Consider the following 23,920-nt stretch of genomic DNA (forward strand, 5'->3'; position numbering starts at 1 on the left):
TCAAAAAAAAGTCTGGGCACACCATGGGCCTATACATTCATAGCCTGTGTTCCAGCCTTTTTCGCTGCGTTCTGCAGCGCAGTGACATCTTCAGATCCGCGGAACGCAGCAAATAAGGCTGGAACGCATGGCATGTGCTACTACATGGTGGACAGTAACTGAGTAAATGTACTTGCCGGTAACCCATTTAGTCCTGACGTCGAAATGTAATAAAATGTTTTCTAAATCCTGACAGTTTTCTGAAATTTCATGTCAAGGCCGGACCCCAAAAATTATATACAATAGCCTAATATGCTTCTGCTTACTTGGAAGTGTCTTTATATTTAAAACAATGTAGTGTCTAAAAGAAACAAGGAAACCAGATACATATATATGGTATGGTGTCTATATATGTCTATATAACATAACGTGAACCAGAAACCATGAATTAAGACATTGAAGCAGCTGTACCAATCACCGGGCAGAGTACACAAATCATCTCATGACACAACTGCATGAGCTGCTGTTAGGATTAGGATATCAAATGGAACACAGCCACCTTAAAGATTACTAATCATTGTGTGTATTTCTGCACTGTCTGCATTGAGTGACCTCTTTACATAGGCTACTGTATGCATAGATGTATCTACTGTTTAGACTGATTATATGTTCTCGGTGTACCTATGACCCTAGATTACTATGTCTTAAAGGGACACTTCATTCACCCTTTTTGCAAAAATATATATGTTAATGACGTTTAGAAGCTTTAGAACACTTTCCTGGGGGTCTTTATGTGTGTAATATGTGGTTTTAGATATTTTAGATTGTAGCAGTGAGCCTGTTGTCTCTGATGTCATGGACACTGGGCTCACTTCCTTCCTGGACTACATGTTGTCTCAGTAAGACAGCTCTCCCCCCTATCCACAAGGAGGAGCAGTGCACCAAAGAATTATGGAAATTGTAGTCCAGGAAGGTAGTGAGACCAGTGTCCATGACATCAGAGACAACAGGCTCACTGCTACAATCTAAAATATCTAAAACCACATAAAGACCCCCAGGAAAGTGATCTAAAGCTTCTAAACGTCATTAACATATATTTTTTTGCAAAAAGGGTGAAGTGTCCCTTTAATGCATTTGATGAATTACCTCCTGTTTTCCTTTCTTAATGCTTACTGTAAGGCCTGATTTACACTGGCAGCCAAATCTAGCCTGAATCAGATCTGTGTCACTTCAAGATAGAAATACGATTTGCTTCAAATGGACAAACCGTCAATCATAATATTCATAATGTTTAATTTTAAATCGTGCTGCTGGGCTACAAATACAACAATATTGTTCCGTCCAGAGGAGTTTTCTATATGTCAGCTTCTATGTGTTCCTGAACTCTACTACCAAAGTTACGACTTACTATGTATCATTAGTAGCCTACACATTAATTATCAGACTATCTCATCCAGAACAACTCACAAAAGCAATATCAGAGTAAATTGCATTGAACCCTATAGTAAACAAACAGAGTGCATTTGGTCACATAAGTAGATTGCAAAGAAGACAAAATAAAAACAATTTGGTGTTCTTTGAAATCTACTTATGTGACCAAATTCACTCTGTTTGTTTACTATAGGGTATAGATTCTACGCGTATAGATTTATTCAGAAGGCTTTAGTCTTCATGCTGAATCAATAAATTGTTCCCAAATCTCAGATAAAATATGTAGGCATGTGTCCCCAACATATTGGTCGATCAGCACAAAATGATAGCCTATATAATAAAAGCTGAGTGCACTTGTATGCCTAAATGCATGCATTTCCCATACAGAAACTGCCCCTGCAAGCCCGACACCTTTTTATTTATGTATTAGGATATTACTATAGCATGCGCGATTGTGCTTCTCACTTGACAGCTTTCTACTCGCAGTGCAACGCGTTGTGAGCTTGTAGATCGGCTCTCGCACATGTTAAAAAACAAACTCACAATTATAATAAGAACATAGGCTTATCTGCATTCTGCACTACGAATCCAACATTGTTTAGTGTATAATGCCTGCAGTAGGCGGCAGGTCTATTGAAATTGTTTTGTTACGGAGCTCCTTGAGTCAGTTGACTGTCGGTCGGTGTGTGTATGTGTGTGTGTGTGAGTGTGTGTGTGTGTGTGTGTGTGTGTGTGTGCGCGCGCAGGGTGCGCGTGTGTGTGTGTGGGGTGGGGGGCAGACAGCGCGTGCTGCCGATCCGATTCACATTGGAAAATGAATAGGGCTATATAAAAAATATAAGACCACATTAGCCTAATGAATGGCATCAGCGTGTTTGAAAGTCGGCCATGCAGTCATATCATAGTTTTAAGCCAGCTCACATCCACTCGCGCTTGTTCGCAAATATGAAGGACAGACTTTATAATCATGTATTGATATTGATCACATGCATGATGCATGGATGCCAGACACAGAATAGTTTAACTCAATGGATAAACTCACTGGATTATAATTTCTTAAATTCTTCAGACAAGAGGATCCCAATTATTCACTTATGAATATATAGGCTGTTCTTTATCGCGCAAACCATGCCCCCCCCCCCCTCTCTCTCTCTCTCTCTCTCTCTCTCTCTCTCTCAAAAGACGACTTTTGCATTGACATACCCAAGGGGCCAGCTATGCACTCCAATGTTGAAGCGCTGGGCCCTAGTGGTAAGAGGAAGGACTGCAGGCGGACCCGTGGATTCTTGACGAGGAAACCCCGTGCAACCGAGCGCCCAATGTAAAGCCCAGGTGCACTCTGGGTGCACTTCCGCATTTGGACACCAAAAATTGGTGTCCAAATGCGGAAGTGAAATGCTGAGCAACTTCCACTGACATGAATAGCGGAGGGGGCGGAGCTTCGCGCTAGTTTAGTCTCTATCCTTTTAATACTCTATGCATATACCCGATATTTTAAATATCGGATAGCCTATGTTTTACCTCTGACTGCAAAGGTGTGAGTGCAGCACCCGCCTTGGTCCCGAACTTAATTCAATAAATTATAATTACTAGTCCTTACCCGTTCTGAATATATGAACAGCAAATATATATATATATATATATATATATATATATATATATATATAGAATATTAGTGGTCCATGACATGAAAATGATGTTTGACAGTCAGCAATAGTGTTGCTTATTGTAGATTAATTTTCGGATTTTCATAGACCTGGTTGCTTGTTTCCCTCTCAGTCAATGTGGCAACCCTGGTCAGTGCCGTGTTGACAATGTAGCTTAGCAGTTATCACAGCTAGGAGGAGCAGCCTTCTGGCGTGGCCGCGTCATGTTTAAAAGTGTTTTGCGCAATTTATGTCCCCGAATGTATGGATATGGACTTATGGCTCCATCGCTGCCTCTTTCTTTAGTAGAAGTAGAAATTTAACGTGTTGCAGAGTGTTTCCCGTCCGTGCGCGCGCGCACACACACACACCGCCTCCTGGCCTGAGGATTGATTGATTGATTGATTGATTGAAATCTTTATTAACAGTTTGCAGAATTACAGTACATTTCAAGCACAAACTCAATACAAAGACTGTTAACTGTGAGTGGACGACCCAATTAAGCCTTACACTTGTTTACAACAGGGTCCACATTGTTCAATTCATCATCCAAGGGGGTTGGAGTGATGTAAAAACAATATTTGAACAGTGAAATACATCGGTAAAATCGGTAAAAAGTAGGCTAGGTTCATTCTGGGAGCGTGCAGATTTAGTTTTGCATGGAGATATGTGCGCCAATAGTGTGGCTCGCTCGGAGATAGACGACAACGGCTGTGCTGTGTATTAGGAGACACACACACAGACGCGTTGCGAGGAGCAGCCTTCTGGCGTGGCCGCGTCATGTTTAAAAGTATTTTGCGCAATTTCTTCAGCAGCGGAGCACGCACCGTTGTAACGGTGCGTGCTCCGCTGAAGCAATATCATTATAATTTCCTTTGGTGTCCTTTGATGGATTGATGTCAGTTTGTACATATATAGTAGCCTACAGTGGTAATATACAATGGTGCAAAAACGACATAACATAAAAGCCCTAACTGTCCATGTGTAGAATTATTACATTAATAGAGTGCAGGCTATATTCATGCAGTGACCGCGGCTGTGAACCCGCATAGTCTGCGGCTGCAAAGCCTTTTTTCTTTTTTTGAAAGACCAAACTGCTGTCTGCTGAGTCATGCTTGAAGCCTTTTATGGTGCGATATGGGGCGTGGATCAATGCAAATGAGGTTGTTGGGTGCTTTTCCGATCACTTTGCACCCACTGCATTCAGTATGACATACACCTGCGATACGCCAGCGCACCTGTGGTACACACCGCTCTCTGAATAACATGTCATCTCAACGTAGCTTGATCGGACGGATAAATACGATATCTGTTTCCGCCACAGTGTAACGGTGGCATATTTCTTTTTAATGAATCAGGCCCAATGTTCCTAAACATTGTGAGAGGCCTGCACAGGCTTGCACAGCTGTGTATACTCCTCTGCTTTCCACTCCTCTGCTTTCTTCAAGGTCTCTTCTTCTTCTTCTTCTTTCGGGTTTTATGGCGGTTGGCAAACCTATCAAGGTGCATTACCGCCACCTACTGTACACCTATTGTTCTTACTCTTACTACTAAACAAAATACCCGTGTATCCCATTCCCATTCAGCATTTGTCCGCTCTGTTGTGTGCATCCTACTCCGGGGTCGGAGCAGGCGTGAATCCCTCTCTCAGAATAATGTCCAAATCCTCTCCACTAACATCCATCACGTCCAAAAACCTTCTCGCTGCATCCAAAATCATTTTAATTCTTTCTGACTTGCCTTTTATCTCTCTTCAAGGTCTCGCTATATCTTGCCACAGTCATCAAATGGGCCAGTCAACGCTATACTGGTTCCAACCGGTTGCTGCCCAGTATCTCTGAACTTGTCATGTCAGGCCGCACCCCCTTTGCCGATTTCATGTCTTTATATATTATGCAATGAATGTCCATCCTTTCTCATGTTGCCCCGATCTCTCCTTAAGTGCTTTCATCACTCGTGCACGTTTTAATTACTTTATAATAAATTGAACATCGTCAGACCAGATTGATTGATTTATGCTCACACTGTGCTGAAAAGTTCCCTGGCACAACGTCTAGGCTAATTTTAAACCGCTAAAAAAAAACATACATTTTTAGACCAGTTTAAATTACGTCTAATAGCCGACTATATAGGCTATGTCTGGGTTTCCGCGGCTACCGTCCGACTATTGCTCAGTGGGTTCATATATGACCACAGATGCTAAAAACAAAACAGACGACGGACATCAATGGACCATATATGCAGACCCCGGCCATCTTACCATATACAGTAAGTTAATGGCAAGGTGCCAACAAGGTGCAAAAACTTCCCATTACAGCCCATTCATCCAAACAGAAAAGTCCTATCTAATTGTATTACACAACGTCAAACTCGCCAACATTGCAGCTGTATACGAAAAGCTTGAATTATCCTCTTTCTATCCTCAAAGTGTTTGTTTCATAAAAAAATCCACTGTAGACATGAGTTATGAGCTGTGTTGCCGTTTGGAAGTGCTCGTTAGATAATATCACTCAACTGCCCTGCGTATCCACTTGTTTTGAATGTGCACATAATGCAGGAGGCGCCATCAGGACATTGCTTCCAAACTCTGGTGGCAAGATGGCCGAGGTCTGCAAAATGGTCAACACAGAGATGCCTGAGAAAGGCTGTTCTCTACGTACAGAGTTTTCTGAAAGACGTACGACGGTTCAGTACGTTAACTGGACTGTAAAATGACACAGAGGTTAAGCACCGTATACTCAAGTAAATGTAGTGTTGTTACTGTGTCCACCACTGTGAATGATTCATGGCTTTTTTCTCCCCCCAGAGGAACAGCTTATACTCGCTTCAACGTCAACGATCTGGGAAAAAATGATGAGTCATGAATACAAATCCTCTGGAGAAAATGAAGATTCAGTCCACAGTCTTTCATTATTCATATGAGCTACTATAGAGCTATCGCTCTCTCACTCATAATGTGAACATTGCTGACCTGCTAATGGCTTTAGCACACACACACACACACACACACACACACACACACACACACACACACACACACACACACACACACACACACACACAGGCATCACAATGACGCAGGCATGCACCTACGCACGCACACACCACAGATGTAATCACGACGCACGCATGCACCTAATTACGCACACACCACAGGCACCACGACACACCTATGCGCACGCGCACACACACACACACACACCACCACCACGCAGGCATGCTTGCAGTGACGTAGAGTCTGTGGGGGCCGGGGGGCCATGGCCCCCATGAGGAATTGGACCAGGGATCTCGGCCCCCATGAGGAATTGGACCTGAATATATTCGCCTCGGTTCGTCCCGTTTGCACCACACCAGGTCGCGCCGCGCCCGTTCGCGCAATTCTCGTCTTTGCATTGACTTTGTATGTAGTCACGCCGCTCTAACCACCAGCGTTGCCTGTCCCTTGTATACGCACGCAGCAGATCAGGCATTGAGCACGGGCCCCCATGAGGATTATGAAAACTATTCGTCCCTGCATGCATGCACCTACTTACGCACACACCACAGGCACCATGACGCAGGCATGCACTTATGCACGCGTGCACAGTGCACACACGCACACAAACTCACACACACACACACACACACACACACACACACAGAGGACTGCCCATAATTAAGACTTCCTGTTAGTCGGACCTGCGTGGCGGGGACCATGCCTATACACACGCACACACACCACAGGCACCACAAAGGAGGCATGCACCTACGCATGCATAAAGGAGTAGATGGATGCAACTCAAGTATAGTTTATAGCCAGACAACTATTCCACAATCTCCAAATGCTATAGGCTAGGCTATGTATATATTCTTGTGACATAAGAGGCTATATGCTCGTGACATCATCATACCCGGAAGTTATGCGGGTACGTTTTTGGCCTTGACCGCTCATAACATCCAAACAGAAATTCAACAACGTTAAACTCACCAACATTGCAGGTGTACAGTACAGAAAGCTTGAATTATCCTCTTTCAGGGTTTTGCTTCATAAAACTCCACCACATATGGTGCGAGCTACATAATGTCAAAAGAAAGAAAAGTGTCAGAGGTTGGAAGAGCTTGTTTTCAGTAAAGCAACGTCCTGCTGGTGCCTCCTGCATTATGTGACATGTAGAAACGGATAGTAGCCTAAGGACCACTGAGTGAGTTCCAACAGGCGCTTCCCATCTCCAATGCTCCCTGCTGTTCCCTCTCAGTCTAGATGAGGGGGGCGTGTCCCAGTGGAACACTGAGCCACAAAGCATGTGCCTATAGGCCCTAGTGCCATAGATCAGTGGCCCCAAAGTGGGGTCTGGGGACCCCCAGGGGTCCTTGAGGGAGTTCCAGGGGGTCCCCAGCTAAATGATAGATTTGAACCAAATGGACCCTTATGGGTCTGTATCCATCTTCCATTTGTACACTCTCAGAGTTAAATTAACATTGATTTTACAATATAAATGTGGGGTCCCAGAGATAGAAATGTCATTAAATGGGGGTCCGTAGACTAATGCATTGAAATTAAAATGGTTGAGAATCACTGCTAGAGCCATGGAAATCTTCTCTTGTCTCTTATCATTTCCGGGACTTATCAGACCCAAACATGCGCTCTGTGACGCACGCTCATGCTTCCGCTATGCTTCGCAAGGAATCTCTGGAAAATGTGGCCCCCTCTCGGGAACAGTGACTCTCAAATGTTTTAATTTCAAGGTACTCCCAGAGTGGTCAGATGGAACCAAATGGACCAGCTTAACGGTCCATCTGGAACCCAGAGGGTCCCTGGACCCTATTGTGAGAAACCCGACTAAAACTGTATAATAACACAAACTGAACACACACACACACACAACAAAAGTAAAGAAAAAAGTCTTATGTCTACTTCATGGTCCTTTATTTGGCTTTCGGATGTCATTACATCAGAGTGAAGAGACAGACAGACAGTCAGACAGACAGGGAGGCAGACAGACAGGGAGGCAGACAGACAGGTACAGGTTAGTTCATATCAGCTCTGTTTGTGTCGTCCTATACACTACAGTGTCTCTTCTGGTTTGAAAGCACGTTTAAAGCTCTGCTCTACACTTCTGAATCTGTATGACATCAAAAGAAACATTTTTTTTTATTTCAGAGAAAAGAAAATTTTCAAACATTAAAGCGTCACTTTTCTCATTGGTTCTATAGCGTTCGTTTTTTTCCTACTTCCTCTAAGGTTTATTTTTCCTACTCAGTGTAAATAGCAATAGGTAGGGTGTCTGGAAATCTTCCATAGAATGTATCGGTGTAACACTATTTTAAAATATTACTGCGTCTGCATGAGTATATATGGACTGTATAGTATGTATATGGCTTATAGGACAAACTGTTTATGGCTTATTTAAACAATAGCTTATTTAAATAGAACAATCCTTGTTATGGCTCATCTATATAGCATAGGACAGACTCTGTTATGGCTCATATATATAGCATAGGACAGACTCTGTTATGGCTTATAGGACAAACTCTGTTATGGCTTATTACAATATGGCAAGTTCGATATAAATAATATGGCTAATAGACAAGATAAAGTGGATCTTTCTGACAAACATTCACTAATTGAACACGTCGGTCGGTTCATAAATGTCTGGATTTACTCAAGAGTGCGTTTTTTCAAACGCTCCCCAGCATTAATATGGCTATGTGTTATTTCAGAGAATTAAATAGTATTCCATAATTATATAAAAATGTAAATATTGGATTTGAGTATTAAAGGATATTATTTGCCTGCGAATTCATTTCAGTGCTTATACAATCCTTCCCTTTTGCAGAAAATACACCATCATTTATCATTTCATATAAATTCTAACAAATTCTACCCGGCATGGTCACATCATTCAAAACTATACAAAACAAAAAAACAAACAAAATCAAACAAATTCCACACATATGGAAATGTGGGGGGGGAGTTGGAGGGATAAAATGGCAATAATTATAATATTAATAGCAATAATAATAATAATAATAAACATCTGTATAAATGGTTTGGCAGCGTTTCCCTGTCCCTGCCAGAACTGCAGCAAGGGAAACAATAAATTCATACAAAACAAAAGGAAGAAAGTTCTATAAAAAGAACAGCCGAGGTTATCGTCAAACGTCAGCATCTCTCAGACATAATATATTCTTTTTGTTCTGGGTTGGTTTTTTTTTAAAACACAATTTTCTACTTGTATGTGGGTCGTTTTAACCCAACAGAAGGCAGAAGGTCCGTTCATTTGAGGTATATTCAGAAATAGTGGTAGGGGGGGAAAGGCAGTTTTGTGACACCCCTGGGACTAAACAGTTTGGACGTCACAGTGCCCACACGTGGCATACAGCAGTAACTACCAGGTGACTGTTCTGTAGTGTGTGTCTTTGTTAAATGACATTTTGAGTTTCGAAACACGCAAGTAGTTACTGCTGCTCCATACTGTTTGCACTAACAGTACTCTGTACAGTGTCCTGGACATGTCGACTCAGCTGATACGGGCAGTTAGCGAGGGTCAGTGTTGTTTTTGGAAGCAAATTTAGATTTGTTTGTTTTAGTCATCGTCGTCTCTTGAATAGTTTAAATTTTGTTCTAGTCACATTTTAGTCACCCGGAAGGTTTTAGTGTTTGTCTAGTTTTAGTCGACTAAATATCATAAGATTTTAGTCGACAGTTGATTTAGTCAAGCTAAATGTATTTTGTCGGGCCTTGATGCCGTCGTAATGACTTGCTTACTTGCAATTTTCAGCATGCAAATAATTGTATGCGGATCTCTTGTCCGCTAGTCCCTTCCTAACATTTTAGTGTCGTCAACTTAAGTTGGAACAAAATGAATTAATTTAAAATAGAAATTTTAGTTATGGTTATACTGCTTGCTGTGGCACGGCCCTCGAGTCATTAGTGTTCTTCAAACCTTTTTTTTTATGCACAAGGCACACTAACGCGAAGGTCAAAAGTCTCAAGGCACTGCACCTGCAATTAATTGCGAAAATAACTGATCTACAAGCTCACAGTGCAAGGCGCTGTGATAAACAAAGTACTGATATGAAAGATAATTCATTCATACTGTAGGTTTTTTGTATATTGCAGCGATAACTGACGCGTGGCTGTTGAACCACATGCTCAGCTTAAGTCGTTCATGTCACCAGGAGCCTGTGTATAGGGTCTGTGGACTTGTCCATTAGTCAGGGGGAGACACATCGATACTAAAGACATTCAACCAGACAATATGTACACACACACACACACAGATATTTCTGTGCTTATCACAAATTAAAAAAAGAGCAGAAAGCGCATTTCAATATCTATATGTTAGAATCTGTAAGAGGCATTTGGTCATAGGATATGTCTACTATTCAAAAGACAGTTATTTGGCAATTACGTTTTTTTTTTCTCCGTCCATACAAAAAGAGGTCTTCTCGTGACAAAAGTATGAAAATATATGACTTCTCGATCTGCCTTGAAATCAACGTACAAAACGTTGAAAAAGGACGTATTAGAGAACTAATGAAAACTGAAACAACATTTCATCTTTTGGTTAAACTTCATCGACCAGCATTTCTGTTCCAAGGTCTTTGTTTCAGAAGGTAGCAATGGTAACAAGAACAACGAGTGCAATGAAGTGAAATGAAAAGGAAACAAATCTTCACGCATAACTGTCAATCTTAGATCTTTGGAAATCCTGCGACTTCGGTTTTCAAAGAATATCTTTTTTGGGGGGGGGGGGGCGTTTGGCTGCAACTGAGCTCTATACAGAAGAAAAGAAAGCTATAGAGAGGGTATAAGAACATGTCCTGTACATTTTTAGGCAGAAAGTATCAGGAATTAGTTAAGAAAGTTAAATGGAATCTTGGCAAAAGTAGCTCCTTAGTATTTTCATTTTAAACACACACATACGGGGGGGGGGGGGGGGGGAAAGGCCTGGAAGCGTGTCCGTTTCCTCCATCATCACAAAGAGAGGAACGTCACACACGTCAGTCCATAATGTCCTCATGTTCCTGCAGAGTTAAACATCTCCCACTGGCGTCTGTCTGTCTGTCTGTCTGCTGAGCTAGGAGAGCATGACTGTCTGCTCTGCTACAGTGGTTTGGAAGTAACTAAAAGGGCTCTATTTTCGTCCCTTATCCCTAAACGACTTTATTTAGTTTTTTTTACTTAAGTATACAGCACACTTTTGAGATATGTGTACTTATACTTGAGTGCCAATTAGACTTTTATACATTTGAAAACCCTCAAACAGGACATTCTGTATAAGGACTACTTTTACTTTTGGTACACAAGTACATTTTGATGCCAATACTTCTATATTGCAGTACTGAAGTAAATACAGTAGTTTTTCCACCACTGTATGGGATAATAATAATACTACTAATAATAATAATATTTTGAGCCGTACAGACAGACAGAGAGAGACAGACATGCCACAGTTGAACTCCGGCCGTTGGAGATATATAAGGCATCTTTGTATAATCTTACAAAAAAAGATGGACGGATAAGGAGTGAAGAGGTGGCAGCGATGAGAAGGACCTTGTAGAACATGGCGGTCCTCACTGAAGCTCTGCTCTGCGCTCCCTTTCTTCCATCCTGGCAGCGATGAGAAGGACCTTGTAGAACATGGCGGTCCTCACTGAAGCTCTGCTCTGCGCTCCCTTTCTTCCATCCCGCAGTCGACGTCGGGACATCTTCCTCTGCTCTCCGTCGGACCTCGTTCGCTCGCTATAGGAGAACGTAAAGCGCTCTCGTATAGGCGAGCGACGTGCACGGGGACGGACCTTTGGGAAGCACCGAGTTCTCGTCGTCGTCGTCATCATAACGAGCTGCAGGTGCAACTCTGGCTCTCCGTGATTCACGCGCTTCTGACCTCGGCGTCTTTAAAAAGGCATTGAGTTTCTGAGGCGCTGTGGAATCACCCGGCAGGAATTATAGCGTTCGCAGCAATAGGTCACAAAGTCACATTCTCCTTTCAATGAGCCCCCCGGCTTTGAGAGGCAAGAGAGAGAGAGAGAGGAGGGGGTTCAGGTCAGCCACATTCACGACACGAAAGGCTCCCATTTCTTCTCAGGGCAGGAATTCAACGGGGACTTTGGCGTCGCCGGGAGACGGGGACGGGCGGGGCAAGCGACTTGGGCACACTACAGGACACTGGCATCAGCAACACGGAAAAAAAGCAACAACGACCTTAAAAGAGGCGGAGGGGCCCCGTGCGCGCGGCGCGCGCGGGACCTTTTGGTTCTGAGGTAGGTATCTGCTAAACGAGCAGCGTGAGGCACCGTTACCTTGGTTACCTGGCTAGCTGTGGCCAAGCTGAGGTAGCTATCTTTGGAGGTAAAGAGTTTTGGCGGTGGAGGCAGAAAGGTGGAGCGAAGAGGGGAGAGGGGAGAGGGAGAGGGAGAGGGAGGGGGAGGACACACAACCAGCTGGGTCTGCAGCGTCCTGCCAGGAGGCTATAAGGGTCATCACCATAATGACCTTGTTTGCTCTGTGTTCGCCAGCTGACCGGCGGAATCCCTTTGGTTCGGGGGCCTCGGGGAGGTTCCGACACGAACTCCGTCCCGTACTCGGAACTAACTTCTCGTGGACCTCCGAGACCCCCCCTGTCCGCCGCTCAAGACTGGGCTCGAAAAGGCATCAGTGTCTCTGAGTTTGGCACAAACTTGGAACTTGGCACCGTCGGTGACAAAGAAAAAAGAAATGACTCAAACTGAACCAGGGGGGGCTAAATATTTTGGTTTTTAACGAGGAACGTCCGCGGCATTGTGGGCTCCAACGCCCGATGCCTTCTGCCACACCAGGAACAACAATATGCTTTTGTAATAATTTGTAAACTAAATCGATGTGAATTCCGAAGACCAGCTGGAGGTTAATTTGAGTTGTAATTTGGAGCGTCGATTCGTACTTCACCGTACAGCACAAACGGTAACGGGAAAGTCAACAAAGCTGAAATCGACGTTCGGTTAAAATGTCCGTCTTTCATCCTTCTGTGGCAGAAGGCACTCTGTGGACGTTCCTCAGGCAAGTACATCATCATCATCATCATCTTCATCACCCTCGAACTTAATAATTCCTCATTCATTCCCGTTTAGGCAGATCTGGTTCTAAGGCTTTGGTTGGCAGCTCGGAGACACTGCGGACAAAGCTGGTTTCTGGGGTTAGGGGTGGTTGGAGACAGGGTGGGGGTAGGTAGGGGTGTTTGGAGACAGGGTGGGGGTAGGTAGGGGTGCTTGGAGACAGTTTGGGGGTAGGTAGGGGTGTCTTGGAGACAGGGTGGGGGTAGGTAGGTAGGGGTGTTTGGAGACAGGTTGGGGTAGGTTAGGGTGTTTTGGAGACAGGGTGGGGTAGGTAGGGGTGTTTGGAGACAGGTTGGGGTAGGTTAGGGGTGGTTGGAGTCAGGGTGGGGTAGGTAGGGGTGGTAGAAGGCAGGGTTTTGGGTGGGATAGGTATGGGGTAATGGTATGTCGTTTTAACTTAAGGTGTGCCAGTTAGCCAGTGCCTGTTCCAGACTGCTGCTGCTGCTGCTGCTCCACCTGAATGTGGCAGTTGTTGGAGGATGAGGGAGGGGCGTGGTCTCGTCCTACAGCCAATGGAGCGCGTCTCTGTGGGAGGGAGGAGTGGTGACACGACCAAAGACACGTGATTAGGGGTGGGCAAAAAAACTAAAATAGATTCATGGATATATCAGAAGGCTAGAGACAGGTGCGTATAGGGCAATAGAGCATGCATTAAAATGGGTATCTTCATGCCCAAGCCATAAGCCACACGTTTGTGCATCTACTATCGTTTGTGAACGCAAATAAAGATGTTAATATGTGCCAAACAAACGCCCATATACCTGTGCCATGAGTTCTATAGCTTCGGGCATATGTATGACGCCCTCTTTCAGGGCAGCTGGCCTGTGTGCCGGTGGGAGCCCTCCGTTGTTGCCTTCCTGTGATGGCGCCCAGCCATTCTGGGTTGCCTTCTTACAGAAGAAGAAACTGTGGAGGGACAATTGACACACACACACAGTTAAAGGAGAATTCCATGCTAGAAGGCTTTCTTATACCTTTTGTAGTTGTTACGTCCCCACCAAAGAGGTCCTGGTGTTATGTTGTGCAAAAGTGCATTATTGGCTATATCCTCTTAATATAAGCCCTCAATGGGGGTTGGGGTTTTGTGCTAATTCGCTTATTTCCATCGAGATAAGTAGTAAATGTGCCGCTCGGGATACTATTTACATTATGAAGAGAGGATATATACACAAAATATTGATTTTTGAGCGATGGAAATGAGCAAATTTGCATAACACCCCATAGCCCCATTCAATTCAATGCAATTCATTGAGGGCTTATGGTGGGGGAAATAGCCAATAATGCGCTTTTGCACAAAAAAAACCCTGGACCTCTTTGGTGGGGACGTAAAAACTACAAATAAAGGTAAGAAAGGGGGGGTCCCTGGAACAAGATATTTTCAGACGGGGATCAGCGGCCAAATACATACATATCTATGGGGCTCCTTGACGTGAAAATGTTTGAGAACGACTGACATAAAGAAACATGTGTTTTTCAGAAAACTGAAACATAGAAAGGGCATTTGTAGAATCGTCCTCAGGTCTAAATGGGATAATAATGCACCATTGTATTCATTTCACTCCAACAGACCAGTGTTCATGTCTCAATGTGTATCAGATAGACAGACAAGACAGACTCACGGTGCTTGGCACGGTGCCCGCGCCGCTGCGCAGCAACAGCCATGCCAATAATCAGGGAGAGAAGCACCCCGTCTGCATGGTTATGTCATGTTTTATTGCTCAAATAAAACTGTCCTGACTCATTAAACTTGTCGTCGTTTGTTAACCGTCAGCTCGCTGCCCTCCACTGAGTGGCTATACACACACATGCACGCACGCGCGCACGCACGCACACACACACACACACACACACGCACACGCACAGGCGCACGTATCACTGACACTGAGCAATGAGCTCATGATGCATGAAATGTGTTGACGTGGTTTAGTCATTATTAAAACAATCTGTTGTGTTAATGCCACTGTGATTACAATTTACAATGTAGGCATTTGTCAGGCGCTCCCATTTAGGCCTCGAAAAGAAATGTAAGAATGTAAGAAAATGTAAAATGTCTTCTAAATCAGCAACCATTTATTTAGTCAATATATTTAGTCATACTTTTAGTCATCATAATCTTCATAACTTAAATTATTTCGTTTTCATAAGTGGAAAAAAAAAAAGGAAGTCGACAAACGTGTTTTGTCATAGTTTTTGTCAACAAAAATTAACACTGAAAGTTAAACATAATCATGACACCATGATATGATATGATGACGTCGATCTTACCTCCGCCGGTAACCGAAGATGAGGAAGAGGAGGCAGCAGATGATGCAGGCCATGGAGATGTGAACCCCAATCACCACACCTGTTATTGATCCCTCGCCGCCCTGGTCACAGTTACACTGACCACCTGGACGATAAATAACAAACATGGCGCTTGATGTCAAAAAAGTCTCTGGTGGGTCTCGAGTAACACCGGAAGACTCGACCTCGGAACGGTCGCCACCACATATTCCTAAACGGTACGTTTAGGAATACCTTGGTATTGACTATGTCTGAACTATGCAGAAAAGTATCCCTGAACCTAACCTTATTCCTAAATGTGAAACTCAGTAAAACTATGTCTGAACTTAACCTTATTCCTAAACGTGACCTCAGTAAAACTATGTCTAATCCTAACCTTATTATTCCTAAACGTAACCTCAGTAAAACTATGTCTAAACCTAACCTTATTCCTAAACCTAACCTCAGTAAAACTATGTCTAAAACCTAACTTTATTCCTAAACGTAACCTCAGTAAAACAATGTCTAAACCTATTAAACCTTATTCCTAAACGTAACCTCAGTAAAACTATGTCTACATGTAAACTATAACCGTATTCATGTAAACCTAACCTTATTCCTAAACGTATCCTCAGTAAAACGGTGCCAAAACCTAACCTTAAGCTTATTCCTAAACGTAACCTCAGTAAAACTATGCCTTGATTGATTGATTGATTGATTGATTGATTTCATCTGGCGACATGAAAAGAACACGGAGCACTTTCCGACATACAGTCAATGCAGTCAATACCCTAAACTTATTCCTAACCTTAACCTCAGTAAAACGATATAGCCAATTGCCTAAACCTAAACTTATTATTACTAACCTTAACTTAAAACGAGCGTGTTTTGGGTCGAGTCATGCGGTCACAGCGTGTGGAGGAGGTGGTCTTACCTCCATTGTTCTGGTCAGTGGTTCCGGTCTCGGCCAGCGAGACCAGTCTGGTGGTGGGGGGACTGTCTCCGTTCCCGTTGAACGCCACCAGTTTCAGCTCGTAGATCGCGGCCGACTCTGCGGTGGAAAAACATTGGTTAGGATTTCATTAACCCATTCTGACCTGAGATCAGATTCATACGAGGTTTCCACTGGACACAGCACTGGTCTGATTAACCCATTCTGACCTGAGATCAGATTCTAAAAATGTCGGTCGTTCTTCGATTTTTCAAAAATAGCAGACCTACAAGCTCGTAGCGCGCCACTCGGTGGCGCGCTATGAGCTTGTAGATCTGCTATTTTTCAATAGCTAAAGCATGATGCCAACACCAAAATGGGTTCCCGTTCAGAATGGGCTAACATCAACGAATCGCTGTTCTTTCCGAATGTTCCGTACTGTTGGTCTGCATTCGTTTCATTCATTCAAACGTTTGGAAAATGTCTATATTTTCTATAAACCAAAATATCGCAGTACGTTTCATGATCTCATTAAACATAAAAAAAATACTTTTTCCAATGCAAAAGTTAGAAAGTGCAAATAAAAGATGAGGATATTATGAAAGGAAAACCCATTAAAATCAAATTACTTGCACTGAAATAAATCAATGAAATATTGAAACTTTAAATCTTGTGCGGTCTTGTCAACTGAATACCCCGATACGATAGATCAAGGCAGGGAAAAAGTTTGAGCGCTTTTACGTCACAAATTATACAGGTAAAGGTGTCCCTTGTGTGGGTCCTACATATTTGTACATTTCTTTTCCCTGTAACCACGTCTATGGAACAGCCTCCCCATGGACCTGAGAGACTAGTGCCGCAGACTGTGGAATGTTTTAAAACAGGCCTGAAAACCTTCCTGTTTCGGAAGGCCTTTTTGTGCTGAACTGTCGCTTTGCACTGTTTTTCACTGTTTTTTGTTAACCCTGTTTTTAACCTTTTATGATAGATCATATGTTTTTAACCTTGTAGCACTCTGAGATTCCTTGTGAATGAAAAGTGCAATATAAATAAAATTCATTATTATTATTATTATTATTATTTATCAGTGCTGGCGTGCTTTCTCACATCAGATATTGACAAAGCATAATTTGCTAAGTTAGAATACTTAAAACAGAACAGATATGCAGGCCTCACCGAGGTTTGAGATGGTGTGCGTGTTGATCTGTCCCGGGAACGTCTCCTCTCCCTGGATGTCTGCGTTGGGGACCCCGCGGTACCCCAGCCTGAAGCCCTCCACCTTGCCCGGCTTGCTGGGAAGCTCCCAGTACACCTGCATGGCCGTCTGGTTCAACACCTTGGTGAAGAAGCTGGGAGCGGACGGCACTGGAGGGACGGACGGACAGACGGACAAGGAGACAGTATAAGGACAAGACGGACGCCAGACTGGACTTTACGACAGTGTTGATTTCGTCGACTGAGACCAAGTACAAAAAAATGTCCGTCGACAAAACTAAATGGAAACTAACTGAAAACTAAGCTACGGTCACTAAAACTAAGACTAGATATTTTGACAATTTCGTCAACAAATACAAAAACTAGAAGCGTTTGCACCGCGACGCGTTGTGAGCTTGCTATTTTCAGCAAGTGTAAAATCAGCCATATACGACGGCATCAAAATACATTTTAGTCGAATAATTCACCTGTAGATTTAGTCGACTAAAATCTTGATGATATTTAGTCGACTAGAACTAGACTATAACACTAAAACATTCCAGGTGACTAAACTATTCATGAGACTATGACTAAAACTAAAGTCAGAATTTGCTGCCAAAAACAATTGAGACAATCAACTGTTTGGCTGCTGCTGACTGGCTGACCAAAAAGGTACACGCACGCACGCACGAACGCACGCACGCGCGCACGCACGCACTGTAACTAAGGAGGCGAGGCGTTAGGAGGTAGGAAAGGAGGAGATGATAGGAAGAAGGTGAGGAGGTGAGAGGTACTGTACATTTAGCACACCTTTCAACAATAAAGAATGTATTAAAAAATGTATAATGGAAATGTATTTTGCACTCTGGAAATCAATTTTCAAAAAACAGTAGATATGATTCAGTTTGTCCTGTAGGCCTATAATTAATATAATATTAACATTTCCGTTCATATATTTTCCAAACGTTTCACTGATCATTTCCGAACATTATCTCGTTTGGATCTGATCCGTGTTTTATCTCTATCTCTATCTCTCTTATTTAAAAATGTATTTTCTTCTTCTATAAATGTCATTTGTTTGTTTTGTTTATATGTTGATTGTGATGCATATCTTCAATAGTATTTTGGAATACATTGAGATAAGCATAGGCACTAAATAAGCTTTAACCCATTCTGACCGGGCACCCATTTTGGTGTTGGCATCATGTTATGCTTTACCTATTGAAAAATAGCAGATCTACAAGCTCATATCGCGCCACCGAGTGGCGCGATACGAGCTTGTAGGTCTGCTATTTTTGAAAAATTCGAAGAACGACTGACATTTTTAGAATCTGATCTCAGGTCAGAATGGGTTAATCAGACCAGTGTGTGTCCCGTGGAAACCTCGTATGAATCTGATCTCAGGTCAGAATGGGTTAAGCTTCTGCCTATGCCTTTTCGATCACCTAAAAAGAAGAAGAAGTTTTTGTGTAATGTCTCCCTCTGAAAGATCGAAATAAACTATTCATCATATCTCTCCTCACACTAAACTAAACTCCACGGTAGTTGCTACAGGTCCCAGACAGAGGTGACATACCGCCCCCTAGTGTCGTGGCGACGACAGTGTTGGACTGCTGGCTGGCTCCCAGCGGGCTGTAGGCCTTCAGGTAGATGGAGTAGGTGGTGGCCGCCTCCAGGGTGGAGAACTCGTGCTGGAACGTGTCCTTGCTCACCGCCTCCTGCAGCTCCTTGCTGTCCGGCTCTGGACACACAGCAAGAGGGTAAAGTAAGTAAGTAAGTAAATAAGTAAGTAAGTAAGTATAAGTAAGTAAGTACACAACAGGCTCCAGACCTCTTGGTCGCCCCACGCCTATATGGGGTGTTGTGCTAATTCGCTTATTTCCATCTAAATAAGTATATTAAAGTGCGCCGCTTGGGATATTATTTACATTATGAAGAGAGGATATATACAAAAAAAATATGAGCGATGGAAATAAGTGAACACCCCATAGCCCCCATTCAATTCAATGCAATTAATTTAGGGGCTTATGGTATAGGGGAAATAGCCAATAAGGAGTATTTGCACAAAATAACACCTGGACCTCTTCGGTGGTGAGGACGTAGCGACTACAAAGAAAGGTGACAATGCCTTTCAGTATGGCATTCTCCTTTAAGAGATTAAATGAACACACTATTAAGGATTTCACTGTGTGTATTTATTCTCCGTGGCTATAATATATAATATAAACGTGTCCAAATAAACCGACCTCCCAGCATCCTGATGTGCAGCACGTAGCCAATGAGGTGCTCCTCCGACAGCTCGGGGGCGGGGCGGTCCCAGCTCAGCTGCAGGCCGGTGGAGGAGAGGGGCGTGGCCTTGAGGTTGGCGGGCGACTGCGGGAGCAGCGTGGACCGCGCCAGGGCCAGGCGCGCCGACGCCTGGTTGGTGCCGGCGCTGTTCTCGGCGATGCACTGGTAGATGGCCTCGTCCTCCGCCTTGATCTTCGTTATGGCCAGCGTCCTGCAGAGGGAGACAGAGAGAGAGTCGGGTTAAGATCGGTGCGGTTTTCAAACCAGTTGAGTGGTCCTTAAACTGTTGTTTTTTTTGGGTCTTTTTTTTCCAAAATGAGTTAATATCACAGGCAGACTCTTCACATACTAGACTCTAGTATGTGAAGAGTCTGCCTGTGATATTAACTAAGTGTGTCAGTGTTGTTTTCGTCGTCTAAAACTAAGACGAAAAATGTTCGTCGACTGCCTTTTTCCACTGACGAAAACTAAATGGAAACTAAATGAAAACTAAGCTACGATGACTAAAACTAAGACTAAATATGTTGACAATTTCGTCAGCAAATAAAAACTAGACCAAAATGTTACGAAGTATAAGTCATTTTGTCACTTGGTTGCATTCTGAAAATAGCCGATCTACAAGCTCGCGCTGCAACGCGTTGTGAGCTTGTAGATCGGCTATTTTCAGCAAGTGTAAAAACAGTCATTACGACGGCATCAAGGCCCGCCAAAATACATTTTAGTCGACTAAATCAACTGTAGATTTAGTCGACTAAAATCTTATGACATTTAGTCGACTAAAACTAGACTAACGCTAAAACATTCCAGGTGACTAAAAAAATGTGACTAAGACTAAATGAAAACTATTCAGGAGACTATGACTAAAACTAAAATCTAAATTCACTGCCAAAAAACAACACTGGTGTGTGTGTGTGTGTGTGTGTGTGTGTGTGTGTGTGCGCGCGTGCGTGCGTGCGTGCGTGCGTGCGTGCGTGCGTGCGTGCGCGTACGTGTTGCCGTTGGTGAGTTTGACGTTGTCTCCTGGGGTCAGGATCTTGCCGTTCTTCAGCCAGATGAGGTGAGGCTCCGGGACGCCCTGCGCCGTGCAGGTGAACACAGCGCTGCCCCCTGCTGGCCTGGAGACAGACTGAGGCCACTGCTGGAACTCTGGGGGGGCTGGAGTGGGGGAAAGAGAGAGAGAGAGAGAGAGAGAGAGAGAGAGAGAGAGATGGATTTTTAAATAACTTAGAAACACAAGATAGGCAATTGGAAAGTAATGGTTTTGTGATGTTATGCTGTAACCCTATACACCTCTGGCCGAACTAACTATATATGCAAAGATAAAGTAAAATATGAATCAATTATATAGTGTTTCAATTGGCCAGCCAAATAGGTCATCTGTATATTATTATGATTTTATATTTCCGTGTCTGGCTGCCTTTCGCATATAGGCCATCCCTCACGGGATCATTCAGACACACTTTACAGTACATTGTGTTTAAACCATTCTGAACGGGAACCCGCTTTGGTGTTAGCATCGTGTCGTGCTTTAGCTATTGAAAAAATAGCAGATCTACAAGCTCATAGCGCGCCACCGAGTGGCGCGCTACGAGCTTGTAGGTCTGCTATTTTTGAAAAATCGAAGAGCGACTGACATTTTTAGAATCTGATCTCGGGTCAGAATGGGTTAGTCAGACCAGTGTGTGTCCAGTGGAAACCTCGTATGAAACTGATCTCAGGTCAGAATGAGAATATTGCACTAATTGTATCTGTTCGTGAGGTCATTGTTTATACCCCCAAAATCACGAAGGCACGAGTTGACCTCTGAGATTAATACATAAGGCTTCTAAAATGGTTTGCTTCACAGTCTAAGTATGTAGTGTGTCTAAGTATGTACTATATACCTTACTATGTAGTATGTACTAGCATGTAGTATGTGTACTATGCTGCACGATTCTTGATCAAATCTGAATCTCGATTTTCATCCACAAGACTTGATTCTCACACGATTCTATTTTTTTTCCAGGAAAATGGACTTTATAGTCTGTAGAGTTGCTGATCACATTCACCTGGAGCCATAACTAGTTAACTACTGTGGCTTTCATAAACAGACAGCATCAAAGTGCTTGACTTAAACCTCTCATAAATTGCTTTGAACATAAGGGTAACTAAAATGAATTGGACAGCCAACTAGAGCTGAGCGATTCTTGCTGAAATTTAGAAATGAGATCTCACAGGTGTCTATATAATCTAGATTGTTATCTTTTTTTTTATGTATTAATTGTGCAGCACTACCACCATGTGGTTTCTGGGTTTGTAATGCATTGCTGAGGGTTGCGAGCTGCAGACACTCTGCTCTGTTGATGTCATTACCCACAGCAGTCAGTAGAGGGAAGCAGAGACATCTAGGTCTCAGCAGCAGGGACCCTTTTTGAGTTTTTTGAGAGGAGAGGAGAGGAGAGGAGAGGAGAGGAGAGGAGAGGAGAGGAGAGGAGAGGAGGACAGGTGCTGTCTCGCCGACCCCATCATCCCCATAGCAACACAATAGCACACGAGTGTGTGAAGCCCCTCCCCCTCTGTCTCCAGCGAGTCATTGTCATCTCCCTGGGAATGAACCCGGGGGGGGAGGGGGGGAAAGGTCAAAGGGCAAGGGGCAGGGGGGGTGCACTTGAAAAGGGTGCCATTAATCAGTGTGTGTGTGTGTTTGTGTGTTGGGGAGGGGGGGGGCTCTGTTTCTTTCATTAAGAGAAAAGCAGTGGTATAAAAGTTGATGTGGTGAGGGGGTCCGATCCGCACGCACGCACGCGCGCGAGCACACACACACACACACACACACACACACACACACACACACACACACACACGTCACTACACATGTTGTCGCTATAGGTTGATAGTATATTGTGTATGAGTGTATGCGTATAGAATGTGGATAATTTGGCTTGTCAGCCATTTTTATTTGTCTGTTGTGGTTCTATAAGTGACATTGTTAAGTTCTCTCCTCCAACTGGGACTGGCATATAACACTGGTTCATCTGAAATCTCATTTCTCTTTCGGTCCTTAGGCGACTGTGTGCTTTTCACTTCAACTCAAGCTGTAGTCATATATGAAATCGAGTTAGCTTAATTGCGTGTGTGCGCCTGTCACAGTCTGTGAGTGTGTGTGTGTGTGTGTGTGTGTGTGTGTGTGTGTGTGTGTGTGTGTGTCTGTGTGTGTTGGGGGTGGAGGTGGGGCTACTTCACTCAAGAGAGGAGTGATCCATTGTTAGAATGAATTGTGTGTGTGGGTGTGTGCGCATCTGTCCTCTCACTTTAGTTCACACTTGAACTTGAAACAGATCATTATTTCCACTAGTCTAGTCGCCGACCGCAACGCAAATACAGTCACACATGGCGACCAAACCCCCCCCCAAAAACACTGCAGACAAACACCACTCAAAGACGAGCACCGAACAATTAATTGGAACAACAATCAAAATCGCGACATGAACCTCCGCCATTTCCAAGTCCCAGAGGCTGCAATTAATCTCATCAAAGAGAGGGGTTCTAAAAATAGACTTCTAAACAAAGCCATCTAAGTGTTTTAGGCAATATTCTGTTCCATGAGGTGGAACAGAATAGTGTGGTACTCGTAAGAAATACCTTTATAACAACCCTTTTTTGGCATGTTCAGCTCCCTCCCTGTCTAGACGTGTTATGGTGTGGATTGGTTTGAATTTGTGGAGCAAAGCTTGTTTTTATGAATGAAATGTCCGTGATTTCGTCATGAATATGAGGTTCATTAGAAGCAGACCGTTTTAAAGTATCAGCTCCAGCAGTGAGCAGCTGGAGCTGATTAGTTTGAACTACAAGCTGAGCTCGTTAACGTCCGGTAATTAGCCGCCCTATGTGTGTTGGAATTGGGCGATACGAACAAAATAAAATAGAAGACATTTCTGTCTAAACGATATTGCGGGGATAGTTATTTTCGTGCGACGTCGTGAGAGGTTCGTCGATCTGCTATTTCCACTATTTTCGAAACCAGAAAAGTACTTGTGCAATATCACAATACTATGATATCCAAAACTTCACATGATATCTAGGGCTCCATTTTTTGTCACCGCTAAACCCCTTATCGCTAAACTTCTTT

The 23,920-nt window shown here is 43.5% G+C and overlaps 1 protein-coding gene across 1 annotated transcript in view; it reads right to left on the reverse strand.

The window, feature by feature from the left end:
* Nucleotides 1-13,547: 13,547 nt before the first annotated feature.
* The window catches only part of LOC308318764 (immunoglobulin superfamily DCC subclass member 3), a gene marked incomplete at both ends in the record, with an annotated part of 37,472 nt that continues 27,099 nt past the window's right edge, over nt 13,548-23,920 (reverse strand). The window contains 8 exons of the mRNA XM_080768393.1: nt 13,548-13,661; nt 13,898-14,042; nt 15,402-15,525; nt 16,333-16,449; nt 17,506-17,694; nt 19,100-19,264; nt 19,770-20,023; nt 20,802-20,967. Of these exons, the coding sequence (XP_080624519.1) occupies nt 13,548-13,661; nt 13,898-14,042; nt 15,402-15,525; nt 16,333-16,449; nt 17,506-17,694; nt 19,100-19,264; nt 19,770-20,023; nt 20,802-20,967 (1,274 nt within the window). The remainder of the gene's footprint in view (nt 13,662-13,897; nt 14,043-15,401; nt 15,526-16,332; nt 16,450-17,505; nt 17,695-19,099; nt 19,265-19,769; nt 20,024-20,801; nt 20,968-23,920) is intronic.

This window comes from Protomyctophum bolini, assembly GCF_963924005.1.
Source record: "Protomyctophum bolini genome assembly, chromosome: 7".
Taxonomy (NCBI): Eukaryota; Metazoa; Chordata; class Actinopteri; order Myctophiformes; family Myctophidae; genus Protomyctophum; species Protomyctophum bolini.